The sequence below is a fragment of the Strongylocentrotus purpuratus genome, unplaced genomic scaffold, assembly GCF_000002235.5.
Source record: "Strongylocentrotus purpuratus isolate Spur 01 unplaced genomic scaffold, Spur_5.0 spur5_scaffold_6, whole genome shotgun sequence".
NCBI lineage: Eukaryota > Metazoa > Echinodermata > Echinoidea > Camarodonta > Strongylocentrotidae > Strongylocentrotus > Strongylocentrotus purpuratus.
The window spans coordinates 36,977,792-36,999,494 of NW_022145612.1; the positions used below are offsets into that span (position 1 = coordinate 36,977,792).

Consider the following 21,703-nt stretch of genomic DNA (forward strand, 5'->3'; position numbering starts at 1 on the left):
AAAAAGAAGGGAATAAAGAGAACAAGAAGAAGAATTATATTGAGAAAAAAAAAGAAAATGAGGAGCATAATGAGAAAAATCGAAAAGGAAATGTTCAAGTGAAATCGGAGAAGGAAAGAAGAGAATATTGAAAAAAATGAGTAGTCAAAAGGAAGAGAAGAAATGAAGTGAAGAGACAAAGGAACATGAAAAGTGAAGAGGATGATAAGTGAAAATGAACTTGGGAAGAATAAAAAGAGAAGAGAAAATTAGAATAGAGCATACAGAGGAGAATGCGAAGAAGAGACTGGGATTTAACGGGGTAATGAAGAGGAAGATAAGAATATGGAAAGGAAAAAAAAGAAGAAGAGAATGTGCAGAATACAAAGAGCAACATGAAGATAATTGACAGAAGAAGAGAAGAAGGAGAATAACTTGGGGATATCATGATGTGCTTCTTTCCCTGTAGGATATTACCGATGGATTTTTAAGTGTGTGCTGTTTTTTTTTATGTACATGTAGTAAATAAATGGATAATATTAAGATTTTTTACTCAATGTACATTCATTTTGCTGTTTTTAAGTACAATTGGAAAATAGTTATACAAGAACTGAATTGAGCTATGTTAAAATCATCTTAAATGTATACACAAGCGAGAATACGCAATGCTCTTAAATATAGGGTCGATATTCTTATCACTTACTAGTAATCGACTTTTCATGAGAGGTTAAATATTTAAGAAATCCTGATTTGATTTTTAATTTTTACCGGTGCCCAATCACCGGTACATGTAAAAGACAGACTCGCGTAATATACTTTCTGAATGGTGATAAATGTAATCAAAATGAAATTGTGAGAAACAATTGACTTGGGTATGTGTCGGAAAAATACCGGCTTGAATCGCTTGCCACGTTTGTGCCTAAGTTCATCAGTGGGGGATCTAGGGGGCGGGTCCCCTTCCCTGGCCCCCCAAAACAGGTACATTTAACCTTTTTTGAATAAAAAGAAGACGGGCTCCCTCCCCCTGACGCAAGGGGTGCATGCTAATTCGGCGCTAAATATTTTCCCTCGAATTTGGGAAAAATAATTAGTGCTCCTTGAACTTGACTTGGTCTTAATTTATTCAACTGTATCATTAAAGTGTCTGAGAATAAACAAAAACATTGTATTATTTATATTTCCTTGCTTTTTAGACAACCTAATTCTTTTAACCAGACTAATGATAATATAACTTTTGTTATTACGGTATCCAATAATCGATCTTGCGCCACATGTAAAATGCAGACTCGTATAACAAGACATCTTTCTTTCTAAAGGCTATTGTAATTAATTGATTAATTAATCCATAATGTTAGCTTTCTTGGGTTATCCTGCCCCCCCCCCCCCGTACATGTCTCCGACATAAATAAGCATAGTAACAAGAGATCATCACGTGAACTAATGATTGTTTCGTCATAGATTCGAGCTCATGCGCAATGTGAAAAATAAGCGCATTAAAGCGCGTACGGTGAATATCCTTGGCAATTTTTGTTTACATTCCTCACAATATCTATATTGTTCTCGTAGTGTTTATTCACTATACTTTTCTCTGCCTTTTCAGCCAATTTTGCCTAATTTTGGTCGATTGTGGGTCTCATTTCTCGTTATTGTCAACATCTAAGCAATTTTAAGCTCTAGATCCGTTGCCAGATTGAGAATTTGAGAATTACCAGCGTTATGAGTCCTCGAACTACGGTATGAGTATGACCAGTAACATTATGACCGTAGACACAAAGTTAACGTGTATCAAGCGATACATGTCGGGCAATGCCGTTATTTATCCGACAAACCCCGAGTCATTTGTTTCTCAAAATGTTATTTTTGTTACTACATTTACTAGACTTCAGAAAGGAAATTCTTTATGCGAGTCTGACTTTTAGACGTAGCCCACGATAGATTATTGGGTATCGGCAGATAACCGAATTTAACCCATTTTCCACTTTACTTCTGTTCCTCCTATTTTAGATTTGTTCTTCTTATATTCTCTTATTTGTTTCTTGATTTTCATTTTGTATCTTCTTAGTAGGTCTACAGTCTTTTCTTTCTTCGATTTCTTCTTCCTTTTCTCATCCTATTCACTCTTTCCATGGGCTCTACGTTTTGTTTGTTTTTCACTTTTATTTTTTCCCTCCCTTTCCACTTTTAATGTTTAGAATTGCATTGCATAATCACAAATGAATGAATAACTTCGGATGTTGACGCATGAAGCATTCTAACTTGATAAATAATTTGTTTGAGCATAATTACAGTTGAAGAGAGGGGTGCTAATGAGTGAGATAAGAATATTTAGAGAGGATGGACTCATGAGAAATGAAGAGAAAAAGATTAAGGCGTTAATTTTATCTGTTCACCCTCTTTTTGTCTTGTTTCTTTTTAACGTCTCTTCCTTTTCTGTTCTCATTCTCCTTATTGTCTCATTTCCTTTTGTATTTTACGTTTACTTCTCAAGTTTCTCTAACTTTCACTTTTCTCTCTTTCTCTCTCTCTTTTCATATTTTGCTTCATTTCGTTCACTCTTATCCCTTTTTCAGTCTTTATCTCATATAATTCTCCTTCTTTTATTTCTTCTTATTTTCCTTCTTTCCCTCTCTTTTACTAATGTTTCCTTCTTTTGAAATTTCATTTCATTTCATTCTTTTATTTTGCATGACGAACGCCTTCGTTTTTCACTTTATCTACTTAGTTGCTTTTATTACTGTTTTTATTATTATTTTAATCAAACTCATGCAGATTTTAATCTATTTCCTTCTTTTCATCTTTCCCTGCATTTTTACGTATTCACCAGGGTCATCTGAGAGCAGACGTCGAGCTTCAGGGTCATCTTCTTCACCTCGCTAAGAGCGTGAAAGACGAGATGTCCTATCTCGAGTTTGTCGAGAAGCGGAGACTTCCAAACCACGAAAAGGTTTACATCTACATCCCTCGTCGCTATCGTCATCGGACGGATAGACACTCTCTTCACTTCTACGGCTACTACGAGTACCATCATGGCAAACGTCAGCTCATCATCCCGTTGTCGAAGCTCCTCAACCAAATCGCGGTTGAAGAGCTTCATCGACTCAAGTCGGAGTCAAAACCGTCGACAACGTCGGCTACTCCATCGGGGTGTCGACGTCGGCTTCCACTCAACGATGTCCTTGGATTGGAAGTGAAACTCAAAGAAGAACCTCTCTTTGAGTTTCCCCAACACAAGGACGTTGTTGAGTGCAGGCCTGCTCCCTCCACCAACGTCCCTCTCGTTCCATCTTCCGCCTCGAGTTCGAGGAAGCGTAAGATGGATGATGAGTTTCGTCAAAATGAGGACGTTGTTGAGAGCAGGCCTGCTCTTTCCATCAATGTCCCTCTCGTTCCATCTTCCACCTCGAACTCGAGGAAGCGTAAGATGGACGATGATTCGTCATCATCTTCCTCTGCGAAGAAGGTTTGTTATAATAACGTAGTTTCAGGTCCACCACGCACTGGGTAGAGGATGTGTTTCCTCATACAGGTTTAGTATTCTCCTTTCAATATTTTTGATAGTCATTTCGAAATATAGGTTCGAAATCGACAACAAAACTTGAAGAAGAAGAAGAAGATGAAGAGGAAGAAGAAGAAGAAGAAGAAGAAGAAGAAGAAGAAGAAGAAGAAGAAGAAGAAGAAGAAGAAGAAGAAGAAGAAGAAGAAGGAGAAGAAGAAGAAGAAGAAGAAGAAGAAGAAGAAGAAGAAGAAGAAGAAGGAAAAAAAAGAAGAAGAAGAAAAAAAAAAGAATGATGAGGCGATTCATTGCCAAGGGATGGGGGTCAGGGCAATATTATCATTGACATCACTATGATGTCAATTAAGAAAAATTAGTTCTTAAAGCCCCTCTAAAGTGTTTGGAGCCCCAAATTCGCCCAAAATGGCAAAATTTCACTTACATTGTATACAAATGTGAAAGAGGATGTCATTAAGACACGCTTCTGCAAAGATTTCCCCCAATAATGAGTTTGAAGACATTATTATTGATAATAGAATACATAATTTGGGTTTGTTGTTGTATGCAGAAAACCTAAATGTTGTATTTTTCATCAACATTCGACTTCAAACACATTGATTTGAAAATCCTTGCAGAAATGAATCTTAACGACATCCTCTTTCGCATTATGATACAATAAATTTAAGAGAAATTTTGCCATCAAATTTTGGGGCTCCCAACACTTTAGAGGGCTTTAAAAGGATTGGGGGGAAACAAGGTAAGAGTGATTTTTTTTTAAACCGCCAATGATAGGGGGCGGTGAAGTATGTATAGAGGGTCAGTTTTACATTTTGCAAGATCGCATATAACAAAACAAAACAAAATCATTGTAAGTGTAAGATTTAGAAAGTTTTCTGTCATGACGTCGGTTCAGATTAACCATAATTTCATTTGGTCGTAAGAGGGCGTTTGTAGTTCGCCAGCCTAAAAGTCACGAAATTTGAAATGTTTTGTGGACAGTGATTCCATCAGTAATCCCCGACAATCGAGACAAGCCCAATGTTGTAAGTACTATAAAGCTGTTATTTGTATAAATCAATCTTTAATTGTTTGTATGAGGCCAAAAATGGCACAAGATATAAATCTAGTTTTCTGTAATTTTAAGATGAAAAGTACGTTAAAATGTTGTCTGTGCATGTAGCACCACATATAGACAAACGTAGGATAACGTGTGTGAATGCACAATTTGTGCATATATCAGTTTGTGTTGAGGATAATCTAGATTTGTGTGTAATGAGTGATGATAATTGACATGAAACAAGAGTATGAATTGTTTTCCTTGGTTATAAAGAATGTCAAGGGTGTAGAAGCAAATAGGAATTTAGTTCAGGAACCAAGTAAAGAGTGTAAGATAGAGGCAGGAAATAAGGCTGGTCGAGGGTTTATTTGTGTATGACGTTAACCTACCAGATAGAGAGGTATGATTTGTAAGGGTTATATTTGTAAATAAAGGTAGAATTTGAGACAGTTCATTAGAATAAGATAAATGAGGCAGTTATACAGTTTGTGTTTGCACAAGTGAGCTTTACTCACATAGTTTATTCTTGAAGGTTTTCTTTACTCAGTTATGCATATTAAGGTCATTTATGGCAAGCTAGTTGTGCGATACAATAGATGTTTGTTTATTCATGTGAATTTGTACACATGCTTATGATTGCTTGTTTGTTTTATTGATATTACAGATGAACTGCATTTTATGCACGTATCTCAACTTGGATGTCGTCGTCCTTTCTTTAAGCCTACTGTTGGGGTCACTTCAGCAGAATTTAACGTCACACAAAGTTCATAACAGCTTTAGCATTCGTCACCATGAGTCAAGTAGGTGTTGATGATGTCAATCCAGAGGATTCTGCAAGTCAGGTTGGGAAGAGTTCCACCACGTCATCTGGACTTAGGACCAGGGCCAAGAGGGCTGCAATAGCAGCAGAATTAGCAGTTCTCCAGGAAGAACAAGAGATAGAACTCGAAGAAATACGCCTTAAGCAAAGGAAGGCTAAGTTACTCTTACGTGCCAAGCTCAGCGCAGCAGAGGCAGAAGAAGACGTGTATGAGCAACACAGGAGTGGCAGTAAGGTGTCGAGTATAGGGAATAGGAGTTCCAGTCAGCAGAATGTCAAGCAGGTGCATGAAAGTGCAGAGCATGCTACGGAACATCATCATCATGTCAGCAATCATGATGTCAAGGAACCTGCGCTCCTACAAGAGACTATTCCTTTTCCAGCTCAGCAAATGGCTTCATCTCCCATTTCAGGTCAAGCTTATCAACCACGAGACGACCGAGAATTTTATCTGCAGACCCAAGTTCAGCAACAACGATGGTTGGAAGCTATCAGTCTGGCTAATGTAGAGATGATGAAGTTTGATGGGAGTCCTTTGCACTTCCATGAATTTATGATGTCGTTCGACAACTTAATTGGTCGATCTTCACTCGATAGTGGGACAAAACTTATGAAGTTATATCATTGCTGTGAAGGAGAAGTTAAGGGCATCATACAGTGCTGTATGGTCATGGAACCACTGTATGGGTACCAACGAGCCAGAGAGCTGTTGGTGGAACGCTTTGGCAGCAAGTACAAGATAGGAGAAGCCTGGATCAAACGTATAACCACTGGTCCAATCTGCCATGCGAATGACCGGAAGGGGCTGCAGAAGTTTGCAGATGAGTTGAAGATCAGCATGGAAACTCTTCGAGCAATGGATCTACTGCAGGAAATTAGTAGCCAGAGAGAGTTGCTGAAGGTGGCTGAGAGACTTCCATATTACCTTAAAGGTAGATGGTTAAAGTTGGTGAGAGACATCAGACAGCAGGAGCGTTCTCCCGATATCTCGGACATGGCAAGGTTTGTCTCCAACGCTGCTGAGGAAGCCAATGATCCTGTCTTTGGAGATCTGACAGCAACAACAAAAAGAGTTGAAACTTCAAACCCAGCTTTCAACAAGAAGAGTACAAGAAGTAACTACATGTACGCTACAGAGGTAACAGAAGTAGCAGTCAACCTGAAGTGCCTGAAGTGTAGGCAAGAACATTCCTTGTTTGGGTGCGACAGTTTTAAATCCATGGCACCCGAGATGAGATTTCAGTTTGCTCAGGACAACAGACTATGTTTCAACTGCCTGCAATCTGGCCACACCAGTAGGTTTTGCAGATTGAATAGAAGATGCTCAGTTCAAGGATGCCAGAGAAAACACACAAAATTTCTCCATTTTGCACAGGATGCATCTTCATCTGCAGGAAGGATGACAACGACACAGGCTCCAGTTGAAACCCAGAACAACGAAGTCCATCAAGTCCAGAATGGGTTCGTTAAGAAGTGTGTCACAGGGGCCGGAAGGTGTGTGCTTCCCATTGTTCCAGTGAGGGTTAGAGCTCAAGGAGAGAATGTATTTGTGAATACATATGCACTGTTGGATTCTGGTTCAACCAGTACATTTTGTACAGCCACTTTGGCCAGAGAACTCAATGCTACTGGAAGGAAGCAAGGTTTAAGCCTGACAACACTGGAGAAGCGTAATAGCCCCATAGAGACCTCAGTGATTAGTCTGATTGCAGACACGGGACCAGATACAGACTGTGTGAAGCTACCCTGTGTGTATACCAGAGACGCCATTAATATCAGAGACACACACATTGCCAATGTGGATGACATTTCAGGATATCATCACTTAGAAGGAATCAACCTCCCGATCATTGAACGACATGAAGTTGGACTGTTGGTAGGGCAGGATTCACCTGAAGCCTTGATACCTATCGAGGTGAGACGAGGACAGCATGGCCCTTATGCTGTTAGGACCAAATTGGGTTGGTCAGTGAGTGGACCTGTAGGTTCCAGTTCAGATGGTGTACCCAAAGCTACATCTAGCTTCATTGACAGTAATGATAGACTGGAGGAACAAGTCAGCCAATTCTGGAAGATCGAAGCTACAGATGTGCTTAAGAAAGACAAGGCAATGTCAGTCAATGACAAGAAGGTAATGGAAATATGGGAGAGGGACATCCAGCGGGAAGGTGCACATTTCCAACTACCGGTGCCCTTCAGAAGGAGACCACCTAACTTGCCTGATAACAAGTGGAGTGCAGAACAGCGTTTGAAATCGTTGGCAAGGAGATTGCAAAGAGATCAAGCAATGTATGTGAAATACAAACAGGGCATAGAGGATCTCCTCAGGAAAGGCTATGCAGAGGAAGTTAGTATGGAGACTAGGCAACCCAAGGACACCCCTGTTTGGTATTTGCCCCACCATCCAGTCTTGAATCCCCAAAAACCAGACAAGATGCGAATCGTGTTCGATTGTGCGGCCAAGCACCAAGGGGTATCTTTGAATGATGCAGTGTTACAGGGGCCGGACCTTATCAACAATTTGATGGGAGTTTTGCTTAGATTCCGCCAGCAACCAGTAGCACTCATGTCAGATATAGAGGCAATGTTCCACCAAGTGAGGGTACCTCCAGAAGATCGAGACGTGTTGAGATTCTTGTGGTGGAAGGACGGAGACTTCAACAAGGAACCGCTGGTCTACCGGATGTGCGTCCACCTCTTCGGAGGTACGTGGAGCCCAAGTGTGTGCAGCCATGCACTTCGTCAGACAGCAAGAAACGGTGATGGTAATGGTAAAGTGGAAGCATCTAAGGCCATTCTCGAGAACTTCTATGTGGACGACTGCCTGGTGTCAGTTGAGAATGAAGAAACAGCGGTGAAACTTGCTGCGGACTTGATGGTCTTGCTCAGTGAAGGAGGCTTCAGATTAACCAAATGGGTCAGTAACAACCCATTTGTCCTGCAATCCATACCAGAAGAAGAGAGAGCTAAAGATGTGAGGGGTCTGGATCTCAATCATGATGCGCTTCCAGTCGAGAGAGCACTTGGAATCAGCTGGGATGTAGAAACTGATTGTTTGCTGTACAAATTTAGACCCAAGGACAAACCCCAAACCAGGAGGGGTATCTTGAGTGTTGTATCTTCCATCTACGACCCTCTCGGTTACGCCAGTCCTTTCATCCTAAAGGCTAAGATGATCTTGCAGGAACTAACCAGACTTAAACTTGCATGGGATGAGGAGATTCCAAGCAAGGAAATAGAGAGATGGAATGAATGGTTACAGGAACTACCCAAGATGACTGAATTCCAGGTCAACAGATGCATCAAACCACACGACTTTGGCAAGGTAGCAGAGTATAAGCTACATCACTTTGCAGATGCTTCAGAGAAAGCCTATGGAGTCGTTTCCTACCTGCGGATGAAGGATGTTGAGGGTCAGGTGCACTGCAGCATACTATTTGCAAGGTCACGTCTTGCACCCCTGAAGAGGATGACAATCCCACGGCTTGAACTGATGGCGGCTACACTCTCTGTCACTATAGACAGTATGATACAACGGGAACTGGATCTGCCGCTCCAAGAGTCAGTGTTTTGGACTGACAGTTCAATAGTACTTCATTATGTGAAGAATGAGGATAAACGTTTCCATACGTTTGTAGCAAACAGAATTACAACCATTCATGAGGGATCTGAACCAAGGCAGTGGCGACATGTTAACACTGATGTCAATCCAGCCGATGATGCCTCGCGTGGACTGACAGCTGAGGAATTGACTGGACGATGGAAAGAAGGGCCAAAATTTTTGTGGTCAGAAGAATGCGATTGGCCTAAAAGCTTGACAGTGAATGAGTCTAGCTTAGAGCATGACCCAGAGGTAAAGCAAGACAAGACTGGAGTGTTTGCTGCAGCCGAATCTGAAGTCAAGGCGACAGATAGACTCCTTGAAAGTTACTCGTCCTGGTTCCGGCTGAAGAAAGGTATTGCATGGATCCTGAAGGTCAAGGAGTGCTTGAGAAGAAAGGCATGCAAAGATATGAATTTACTGGATATGAAGCAGCCAGTAACAGTTGATGAGATGACTGTAGCTGAAGAAGCAATTGTCAGATACGTTCAGCAACAGACCTATGCTGAGGAGTACAGAGTCTTACAGCAAAATAAGACTACACAACGGTCACCCACTCGAATAGCAAAATCCAGCCCACTATCTAAATTGAGCGTGAAACTCACAGACGAAGGATTGATATGTGTTGGAGGAAGACTACACAATGCACCACTAGAAGAGCAGACAAAACACCCAGTGATTTTGCCTTCCAAGCATCATGTAGTACAGCTTTTGGTGAGACATTACCACATTATGTGTGGTCACTCAGGGAAGGAGTATGTGCTATCCCTACTCAGACAACGATTTTGGATAATCAGAGGGAGGTTAGCAGTTCGTCATGTACTACACAAGTGTTTCACATGTAAACGTCAACGTGCAAAACCAGTGGAACAGAAGATGGCAGATTTGCCGGCAGATAGAGTGGTACCAGAAAAACCTCCATTCAGTAACGTGGGAGTTGACTGCTTTGGCCCATACATGGTGAGACAAGGAAGGAGCTCTGTGAAGAGATATGGATGTATATTCACTTGTCTGGTTATAAGAGCAATACACATAGAGGTACTGCATTCATTGGAGACGGATTCATTTCTGAATGCCCTTCAGAGATTTATTTCACGCAGAGGACAACCAGAGATTATCAGATCCGACAATGGTACAAATTTCATAGGTGCTGAACGTGAACTGAGGGAGGGATTGAAACGATGGAACCAGGAGAAGATCCACGATAATCTCCTTCAACAAGGAATTGATTGGAAATTCAATCCACCGAGAGCATCCCATATGGGTGGATCATGGGAAAGACAAATCAGAACTACGAGAAAGGTCTTGAATGCAGTCATGAAGCAGCAGGTTCTGAATGATGAGGGCTTAACGACTCTTATGTGTCTAGTAGAGGCAATTATCAATGGGCGTCCACTCACCATAACATCTGATGACGCAAGGGATGCAGAGCCTCTCACACCAAATCATCTGCTGCTCCTGAGGTCAAAAAATGCTCTACCACCTGATGTGTTCCAGAAACATGATCTGTATGGACGTCGACGCTGGCGGCAGATTCAATACCTGGCAGACTTATTTTGGCGCAGGTGGGTGAAGGAATACCTACCTTCCTTACAACAGCGGCAGAAGTGGCTGAAAGAGACGAGAAATCTGGAGGAAGGTGACATCGTGCTGATTATCGACAATCTGCCGAGGAACAAGTGGTTGACAGGAAGAGTAATCGAAACCTATCCTGGGAAGGACAAGCTCGTCCGATCGGTGAAGCTGAAACATAGCACCGGTATCCTAGTCAGGCCTGTGCAGAAACTATGTCTTTTGGAAGAAGCAGATAGCGTATTGGTGAACCACAGCGACTAATTGGAGCATTCATTTCTTATGTGAGATAATTATATTGATGCACGGTGAATTAAACGTGCGAGGTGAGAGCCTAGCGCCGCCTCTTGTGAATTTTTGTGTCGCAATTTTCCTGATCCGTGACGAGCGTAAGATCCTGATCATCATGTTTCAGTTTTGGAAGAAGCAAAGAGCGTAAATTGGTGAACCGTGGAGAGCGATCTCAATTTAAATGGATCCACAGCGAAGAACGACTAAATTGGAGCATTAGTTTCTTATGTGAGATAATTATATTTGATGCACGATGAATTAAACGTGCGAGGTGAGAGCCTAGCGCCGCCTCTTGTGAATTTTTTATGTCGCGATTATCCTGATCCGTGACAAGCGAAAGATCCTGATCATCATATTCAAGTTAGACTGACGTCGACGCAAGACAGAACTCGTTTACAGCAACAAACTTGTTTAAGCGCAAGAAATTGATAAAAACAGTCCTCAGACTTTATACAAGACTATTTGCGGTAACATTGTGCCCTTGAGGTAAATCGGGCACGTTATATTTAAGGACAGTGGACTCTACTCTTGAAGAGTAATAAACATTTCAGCCTTGTTATAGACTATGTCATATTATGTTTATTAGTCAATACTTGAAGAAAGACTATAATGGACTTCAGAATACATGTATTCATTTCAGTATTGAACTGAGACTATTGCTGAAAGATTTTTGTTTTTGTTTGTTCGAACGATATTCATACGTAATTTCTTACATGTTTTTTCCTAAGAGCAGGAGTTAAATATTTGACCACTACAAATGAGAATCATTTGTCATGATAACATGTTATTTGGTCAATGCATGAGCATACAAATATGTAGTGTCTAGTTCAAGTTGAAACTTTAAAGAACCGAATTGTGTTGATATTTGATGCATAGACCCAAAAGAGGATATTTGATATGAAGGGGATAGTTGAACTAAAGTTTTGTATACCGGAAGTAAATTGACAATTTACTCAAGATTGCGAATGATGAGAAAGTTTAATCACAGAAGCACCATTTTCTGAATTTGAAAATCATTTTTGTGTGTAACCCTGTTGAACTTAGTGGTGGGCTACTGAATTTTGCTTGAAAACTCACAAAAAAGGGGGTTTAGTTTCAAGAATCGAGTACTGAAATACACAGTTCTGAGTAGTTAGCAGCTCTAGTGCATAGAGGTACATGTAGAATCATTATGTTTGAGCTGATATATTTCGTATTTTCCTTTGGTAATTCACTAGATAACTCAAAGTGTGTAAGGAATGTCAAGGACTTTAACAATCCTTGTTATTGTTATTTGCTACAGAGTGTCAACAATTGTGTTGAGATTTAGTTAATGTGTACTCTATTAAGGCAACTGATCGTTTTGCCCAATGTTACTTTAATTGACCTGTCGGTATACATTTTTAGACGACAAGTGTTTGTTGTGTATAGGCTATAAATTCACCCTAAAGGCATTTACTGTAATGTACTACATTGTGTAAATGAAATTAATGGAATGTGCTATGCAGAGTTGAGTGTAAATTCTGAATGTTTAGTTGTGTTTTATTAACAGAAATTTGAATGGAAGTTGAAGTTATTTGGATAAATGCTTTGCTGTGGCTACGCATTTAAGGGGCCGGGATGTAAGATTTAGAAAGTTTTCTGTCATGACGTCGGTTCAGATTAACCATAATTTCATTTGGTCGTAAGAGGGCGTTTGTAGTTCGCCAGCCTAAAAGTCACGAAATTTGAAATGTTTTGTGGACAGTGATTCCATCAGTAATCCCCGACAATCGAGACAAGCCCAATGTTGTAAGTACTATAAAGCTGTTATTTGTATAAATCAATCTTTAATTGTTTGTATGAGGCCAAAAATGGCACAAGATATAAATCTAGTTTTCTGTAATTTTAAGATGAAAAGTACGTTAAAATGTTGTCTGTGCATGTAGCACCACATATAGACAAACGTAGGATAACGTGTGTGAATGCACAATTTGTGCATATATCAGTTTGTGTTGAGGATAATCTAGATTTGTGTGTAATGAGTGATGATAATTGACATGAAACAAGAGTATGAATTGTTTTCCTTGGTTATAAAGAATGTCAAGGGTGTAGAAGCAAATAGGAATTTAGTTCAGGAACCAAGTAAAGAGTGTAAGATAGAGGCAGGAAATAAGGCTGGTCGAGGGTTTATTTGTGTATGACGTTAACCTACCAGATAGAGAGGTATGATTTGTAAGGGTTATATTTGTAAATAAAGGTAGAATTTGAGACAGTTCATTAGAATAAGATAAATGAGGCAGTTATACAGTTTGTGTTTGCACAAGTGAGCTTTACTCACATAGTTTATTCTTGAAGGTTTTCTTTACTCAGTTATGCATATTAAGGTCATTTATGGCAAGCTAGTTGTGCGATACAATAGATGTTTGTTTATTCATGTGAATTTGTACACATGCTTATGATTGCTTGTTTGTTTTATTGATATTACAGATGAACTGCATTTTATGCACGTATCTCAACTTGGATGTCGTCGTCCTTTCTTTAAGCCTACTGTTGGGGTCACTTCAGCAGAATTTAACGTCACAGTAAGTGTTGGCAGAGGGGGATACAAAATAATGAAACATTCATTCATTAGACTGGAGATGCAAAATGAAATAAAATAAATTTATATATTGACTTGGAGACGAAAAATGAAACATAATTATAGGTTATTACAAGCACAAGGGAAAGGCTGATAATGATAGTTGGGGGGGGGGGGGGATATCGCCACCAAGGCATCAAGATTATTTGGGGGTGAAGAAAAAAAATACTCATAATCGCCAAATTAGTGAGGCTGGACACACACACAAAAAAATATAATAAAAGATAACAATGATACGTCTATAGTACTGTGCTGGTTTCTAATACAGCCATTCAAGGGATTACCCATAATGTCGATTGAACAAATAATATGTCTTTATCATTATGAATATCAGTGCAATGTTATATAATGAGAAAAAAGAAGGGCATTTACATATTTTTTTACGATTGATATGACTACCAGTGCAATATTTTGCAGTGAAAATGGGGACGTATATACTACCTGTATACAAACCTTTACTATAATGTTATGACAATAGTGCAATGTTCTGCAATGTAAAAAAGGGACCATTTACATAATCATGACGACCAATGCAGTAATCTGAACTTTAAAGAAAAATGGGCATCTAAAATGTGCATACTTATAATGTGTAGATTTTCCCCTTTGTTGTCTTTCCTATCTTTATACACATCACCTTTCTGTCAAAACGAAAACGCTGCATACCTCACTTGTTAGTCAATGTGAGTGCTGATACACACTGGTGCACTTGAATAAGAGCTACTAGTACTGGTTGATTGATTCCAACACAAGAGGGGGCTATAGCATAATCAACTTTTCTCCCATGCATCACCTTCTGAACTGAGTGATTAGGCCAATTTTGAAACACATTGTTTTTTTACAGTCTTTCTTATTATGTGTACTATTCTTCGATTTTATTGCTATTTTTATTTTTATTCAGTAATTCTTCCCCCCCCCCCCATCTTCTTTGTCTTTACCTATCCCATGCATCAGTTTAGGTTAAATCAGTTTTTTGGTCTTCTTATTTTTACTCTTTTCTTTGCTTACACCCCCTCCCACCTCTCCTTCCTTCCATACAAATCAAAGGGATGGTAAATCGGCCTTTGAAACATCTTAGGGAATGATGTAACAACAATACAGAGTAGTAATTTGTATTTCCTGTGACACTATGCATTAGGAGGTGTTCAGAATGAAACATGTAATATGCTGGTTGCAATCCTGCAACACCATAATGCAAATGACCCCTTCCCAACAGTAATTGGGGGATACTCTTTTTCGTATAGAGAGGGAAATAAGATTAATTTTTAGAGATTTTGATTACAGATTTAAGACTCCATCATACAGGAAATTTAAGTAATTAGTTCATACTACAGATACAAATATTGCTCATCTTCACAAGAAGAAAACCAGAAATAATATTAAGTTTGAAATAAGTGTGCAATCCACAGATTTATATCTATAACTTATATCTGTAAGTTCGATGCTCCCCCCCCCTCTTTGTCTATCTGTCTGCTTTTCTCTATTTATTGCCCCCCCCCATCCTTTCTGCTGCCCTAAATCCTTTCTATTGCCTTTTTTCTTTTTTCTTCTTACCCCTCTAACTCTTTCTCCACCCTCTGATTTTGCTATGCCTCTCCCATCCCTCCCTGTACCTCTGTTCTTATCCCTCCTTCCTGTCTTCGCCCTCTTTATATACATCCCCTCCACCCCCCCCCCCCTCCTTTGCTCTCTTTTTCTTCCCCTCCCCTTTGCTCTCTCTTTCTTCCCCTCCCCTTTGGTGAATATGGAATGTTATCTCTCCTCCTACCTGCGTTGAACTGAATTACTGTTTCGGAATAACTGTTTTGGACTAATCCTTTTGGAATATGATTGTTTTGGACTGACTGTTTTGAACTTATAGCTTTGGAATGATTATTTAGCTTGGTCTAACACTTTTGGATAAATTTTTTAGATCAACTATTTGATTTTTCTTTGTATAAACGTTTTGGACCACATTTTATGCTTTTAAAACTAAATCGTGTACATTGATTCTATTGAACTTCAGAATCTGTTTATTTTTAGTCTTTTTTATAAAAATAAATCTAGAAATATATTCCGAAAATCTGTCTGCTGTTTCATTATTTTCAGTTTACCGAGTTTTTTTAATAGTTAAAATTAGTACTATCTATTGATATGTGAATCTAGATGAAAAGTATGAGTTAGAATATAAAACAAACAAGAGTTATTGAAGCGAGTATGTGGAAAGTGAAATAGAGATTTTCGTGTTCGCATTTGAGCTAATTATGTAGTGTGCTAAACAATATTATGCTAAAATTGAGAGAGAGAGAAAGGTAAGGAAGGGAGAAAAGATGAAGAGATAGAACGAGAGAGAGAGAGAGATAAGAGAGTGAGTAGGGGATAGAAGGAGAGAGCTAGAGAGAGAGGGAGGGAGAGACTAGAGAGAGAGAGAGAGAGAGAGAGGGGGGGGCGGGGCAACTGTCCAACGAGACCGAAAAAACAAAGACAGTATACCAAAAAATATATATAGCAAAGAAGAAAGTTCTAAAAAGTCCCACATCCCACAATACCGACAGCCCGCGAAACCGACTTCTATACCCATGACAAAATAAAGAATTCAATAGAAGAGGCCAGAAGGCCAAAGAAATCGTCTCGTGGGCGGTTGGTATTGTGGGAATTCGGTCTATATTAGTGAACCCTTTGAAAAGGGGACTATAGAAAGCACACGAGACTGACATTTTCGGTATAAACGGGCTGTCGGTCTCGTAAACTGTAGCAGCCAACTCTATATTGTTATGATTTACCAGAATATACGGCCAGATCGGAAATAATAATCCTCAATAGCTACATAATGTCAATGACTGAAATCAACATTATCATTTTAAAATCTAAAATAAAAGACAACTATTCATAAGTATTACCAAAATAATATGCAAAAAAAAAATGAATACCAGCCTTGGAAAAAAGTAAAATACTACTGTGCTTGATGGAAAGAATTTTTTTTAATTTGATTTCACCACCATTTACCTCATCATAAATTTGAATTTGAATTATTATTATTATTATATATATATATATATATTATATATCTTTTTACAAATAAACGAATCAGCAATCCATTTCACAATATGTTACCCCCTAAACACACATTTAAATCTGTAAATTGGTGATTTCCAGAATGCGATGCAACAGATCTTCATTTTCCATTTTTTTGTTATTCAACCGTTAACAACTGAAGCATATTAATCTAGTCTACAATACTCTGAATTTGAACTTTGCGGTTCACCTCTAATATCGAGAAGAAAAAAATTGCGATACGTGTTTGCTTGTATGAACTCCTATATCACGGGATGAATAGAATGCATGAAAAACTCGTGCATTGTTATAACATGCAATACAAATTATGAAAAAATTCAACTTGACTTTTTTTCAACCTTGAAGGTTGATTGAAGGTTGATGGATAGTAAAACAAAAATTTAAACGAATCGAATGGACATGCAATCTTGATATCGCATCCACTATGTGAAGAATTACAAATCTAAATAATCCATCTTTCTGAATCTGATAATATGATATTTTTAATTTTATTTATTCATTTATTTTTTAGATTTAGATTTTTTTTTCTCCTGGGGGGGGGGGGGGAACCGTCTGTATACATGCGGGGGAGGCAACTTTTTTCCCCTTCTTGCTTATCCATATAATAGGACGATAAATACTATTAAATTACTTGCAGTATTATGAGAATTGCCATTGCAATTTCTTCCGCTGAGGACATAATTATTTAGTCCATGCCAAATAGGGATTAAGCACTGCATGTTTGTTTACAAACGGATCGCCTTTCCTTAGTCATATCCTCCTGACTGTCGGCTATATAGGGACCAGATGATAAACTAAATCACGATCTTTTTCACATTGATTCGTCCCATCAAACAGACATACTATCCATTGTCAATTCGAGCTGTATACACAATAGGCAGTGGTGTGATCATCCTCATGGCGGGATTCGAAGGTAATCAGGATGAGTAATAGAGGCCAAATCGGTCTAAAAGCCATTTGAGAGAATTATAAAGCAATAACCCAGGGTAATTTAACAAAAATGGATGTATACAACATGCAGAATGTTTTTTTTTAGAATGTATGTATTCATTTCGGGGAAGATTCCGTTTCGTTTCATTTCATTTCATTTATATCCAAATTAACTGCAAATACGTGCATAATCTACCTTTCCTCTAAATAAGCAATTTTGAAAATACAATGGTGAAAATATCGTACAATGTTGATACTGTCTTTGCTATAATGTTCCTCTTTATTGATTGATTGGTTTCGAATCTATTATATTCTGGTAGTAAGTCACTCGAACTTATAACATCATAGGCTTGAGATTAGACTGATCCCCCCCCCCCAAAAAAAAAAATTAAAATATTACGGTCTAGATTATAGAACGTTCTTGCACATCCATTGCCCTTGTCCTGCGCGCATGATTGTGTTGAAATCATCCAATCATTATTAATATACGATTTATATTTTTGAAGGTATAACGATATACAGCGCTGGCATATCGTCTGGTGTATCATGAGTTACGTGTCCTATTGCTTTCATTGTGTACTGAAATTCGGCTTCGGGTTATTGTGGTTACTATAAATACCATCTCCATTACAAAAAAAAATGCATGAATGCTATTGTTTTCAAATATGCCTACATTGTATATAGTTTGATCATCGTTTCATAATGTATCATCTAGTTTATTTGATAATATATCATCATGTCATGCGTGTTCATCGTTATTAGAACTATTGTTATTTCTTTAAGAATAGCGCCTGTTGTGATTATTTCATTATTCTAGACAAAATCACAATAATTTTATTATGCCTTCGGGTATGTACGTGCAAGAAATAATATACACACACGAGGCATTTAGAGCATTACAGAAAATATCGCAGAATAAGGCCAATTCAAGCTTTCATATCTCTCTTGATCACATTAATTTTATAAAGAATATTACCTGAAGGATAAAATGATATCATGTAAATTCACAATTTACATGATAACAATAGGTATTGCCCCCCTCTCTCTCTTTCTCTTTCTCTTTCTTCCCCCCCCCCCCCCCCCCTCTCTCTCTCTCTCTCTCTCTCTCTCTCTCTTCCCCTCTTCATCCCCTTCTCTCTCTCTCTCTTTCTCTCTCCCTCTCTCTCTCTCTCTCCCGTCTCCCACCCTCTCCCTCTCTCTCTCCCTCCCTCTCTCCCCCTCATTCTTTCTGAATCACTAGTGACTCCTGCCATTGGAGGCCAGTTAGTTTACCATATCCCATTAATAATACCCGATAGCCTTGCTAAAAATGAGAAACTAATCGATCGTCAGTGTCTTTTCTCTCCGCAATCATAATCATAATCATCCTACATTTATTATTTTTCCTCGATTTGATAGTCAATTTTTAGGATAATTGAAATTTCGATTATATGCAGTTACATGTATACTTATAAATTCTCTAATCTTCTATCAAGTATATAAGTCTACAATTATTGCACAATAGCATGTGCAATACGTGTAGTCAATGTAATGATATGCATACTATGCACTATTTTAGTGTATCATCTTAATAATCTCCATTGAAGATGTGATACAGTAGTACGAAAGACGTACTTCACCTCATTTCTTTCATAAATGTCTTTATTGTTATAAAGTTACACGATCCTCAACCCTATTCTCTTGTTATTGCATGTGCTGGCAACAACAAAAACACACAAAAAATGGACCACTGATCATAAGTTTCGAAGAGTGCTCATGACTGCGTAGCCATTGTTGCGGACAATGACTCGCTCGTTTGGTTGAAAAGAAATATGAAAAGAAAAAAAAAATATGATGTAAATGTTCGTCCTTGACGTATTGAAAATAGTGATGTTACTGTTATCATGTTTTTATGCACTATCATCGTTCAATACAGAAGTGACTATATTACAGGGCAATACCGACCCCGAATTTATCCTTATTAAAGAAAAAGAAAACACAAAACACAGCAAAACAAAACAAAACTAGTCAGACAAATTACAGAACGTCACAACTAAAAACAAAACAAAATCAAAGACACAAACAAACAACAAACAAGTATGATATTTTTGTGCCGTTTATGCACTATGATAGTAATCATCAGTCATGCACCATGGTGCACGAAGTATCTACTTATCTGTAAGTCACACCAGTTGATCAATAAGATTGTTTTACCATAGCTCTCAACATGAAGTAACAACAACAACAACAACAACAACAACAACGATTTGCAGAGTGATGCAATTTTTTTTTACAATCCTCTGATCTTTCGACAAAATATATCTGACGAAATCGTTCTTGATAAGCTTTACTTGTGTAGATATTCCTCCTGTTATAGAACGGGAGTTATTCAATACACAATAAACTATTAAAGGGCAATACCGACCCCCAAAAACAAAATAAAACAAAATAAAGCAAAACAAAACAAAAGATAAAATATAAAAAATACAAAATACGAGAATACACAGAAAGTAACAACTAAATACAAACAAAGTTGAAAACTACTAAATCATTAGAAGAATATAGAGTTTCAAGTCCAAGTTTAGATACCTTTTTTTAACAATGCTTGACACGAGAATAATGACACTTTTTCGGACTCTTATTTCTTATCTAATTCTCCTTGTGCGCCTCGGAGATGAAATTCTAGATAGATGACACAATACAAATTCCTATTATTATTATCATTATTTAACCAAAAAACACCAACGAACCCCCTCCCCCTCCAAACAAAAGGTTTAAAGGCGAAATAATATATACGATTAACGAGGAAGTCATGATTATTTTATGATATGAAGATCGAATTAGTACAGACAAAATTAGCAACTCGGTCATGACACAGTGATGTCTTTCATGGCAACCAAAGAATTTCATTTCAATGCCCCAGGCGCCCTTTTATAAAATCAATTGTAGCGTATCAATTTACCTTTGAGTGTTTTTTTTTCTTCGACACACATTTAACGGAAAATATTAAAGTGATTTTGAAAATAGTTTGAGAGAAAGATATCACAAAAGCATGACACTGTTCGTATCGTATACATAGGGGGAGGGCACCTAAATATTATAGATTAATAAAATGTGACAGAACAAGTCAATTGAGTGGGGGTATGGAATGAGGGGGGGGGGGGGGGGGGGGTATCGCTCGCTTCTCATGCACCCTTTCCCCGCCGCCTTTCCCTTCACTTCCTTAGTCTCGCTATTACTGAATCGGTGGACGTGCTCCTACCTCCACCCTCCGATACTAAATAATTCTAGTTCCACTTTTTTAGTTCAACAATCAACAAATCCGTTAAGCCATTTTATATCAACATTTTAACTTTCTGCATATTACAAAAATACATATACATTTCTCTCAAAGCGGGAGGGGGGATTACAGCACCTTGTGCCGCCCCTCCCCGGTCCAGTCACGTAGGCCTTTAGGCATATTCAGTAAGTGCCCTCGTGTCGAATGTGCTGTAAATGAAGTCGATTTATGAATTAATAATTTTAAAAATGTTTTAAAGAACGGGATGTTTTTTTTGTTTTTTTATAGACAAGATGATTTTGTTTTTCAGTGAAAAAAAAATGTGGGCGCAAATCAATAATTTTTTCTGCATTGAAAGTGATGGTTGCATATATGCAGTATAGAAAGTCGCTATCTTTTTGCTAACTATTGGGTCTTTTCCGTGAAATATGCACGGGAGACCATCCTAATTAATGCCTCCTAATTTTGCAACATTTGCACGTTCGACCCCCCCCCCCTTCCCATACCCAATCATAAAATTGACTTTGATTTACACGGATCTAAGTTTACCACACTGACACGGTGATAATTTCGTATCTAATCTAATGATTTTGCTTCTTTTATTAACGAAATTGTATGCATTTTTTTTTATTTTGGACGACTTCCAACGAGTTGGAATTTACACCCTAAATTATAGATGGTCGTTTGAATGCAGACGATTTCTCGTTTGAAATATCTCTGTGTCAATAACTGCTCAACACTATCATGTCTACATTATTGGTTTGATCCAGCTCCTCCTACCTCCCGGGTTCGACCATGGACAAGGGAATGAATGTAACGCACAACATGCGCTGAATCACAACATCACAATCGTATTTGCTAAAAGGAAAAAGAGAGTCGAAAATGTACAACACGTAGCATAACCCTCTTCACTATGGAAAAACTACAATAAGGGTATTCACATCGTATCGTCTGTATGACTGGTGCTCTTACAGCAAGCAGGTTAAACTGTTAATGGATTCGTCCAACACGTTGTCAACGGGAAGTTGCAATCCACACAATTACTTTAAAA

The 21,703-nt window shown here is 38.4% G+C and overlaps 1 protein-coding gene across 1 annotated transcript; it reads left to right on the plus strand.

Moving 5' to 3' along the window:
• The first annotated feature begins 4,343 nt into the window (after positions 1–4,343).
• LOC115930058 lies at positions 4,344–12,313 on the plus strand. Its single transcript, XM_031000535.1, has 2 exons — positions 4,344–4,515; positions 5,194–12,313. The coding sequence occupies exon 2, from the start codon at positions 5,321–5,323 to the stop codon at positions 10,784–10,786; it is 5,466 nt and encodes a 1,821-aa protein (XP_030856395.1). The 5' UTR covers positions 4,344–4,515; positions 5,194–5,320; the 3' UTR covers positions 10,787–12,313.
• Positions 12,314–21,703: the final 9,390 nt, after the last annotated feature.

Coding starts and splice junctions, on each gene's coding strand:
- LOC115930058 (XM_031000535.1), top strand. CDS start 5,321: ATGAGTCAAGTAGGTGTTGATGATGTCAATCCAGAGGATTCTGCAAGT.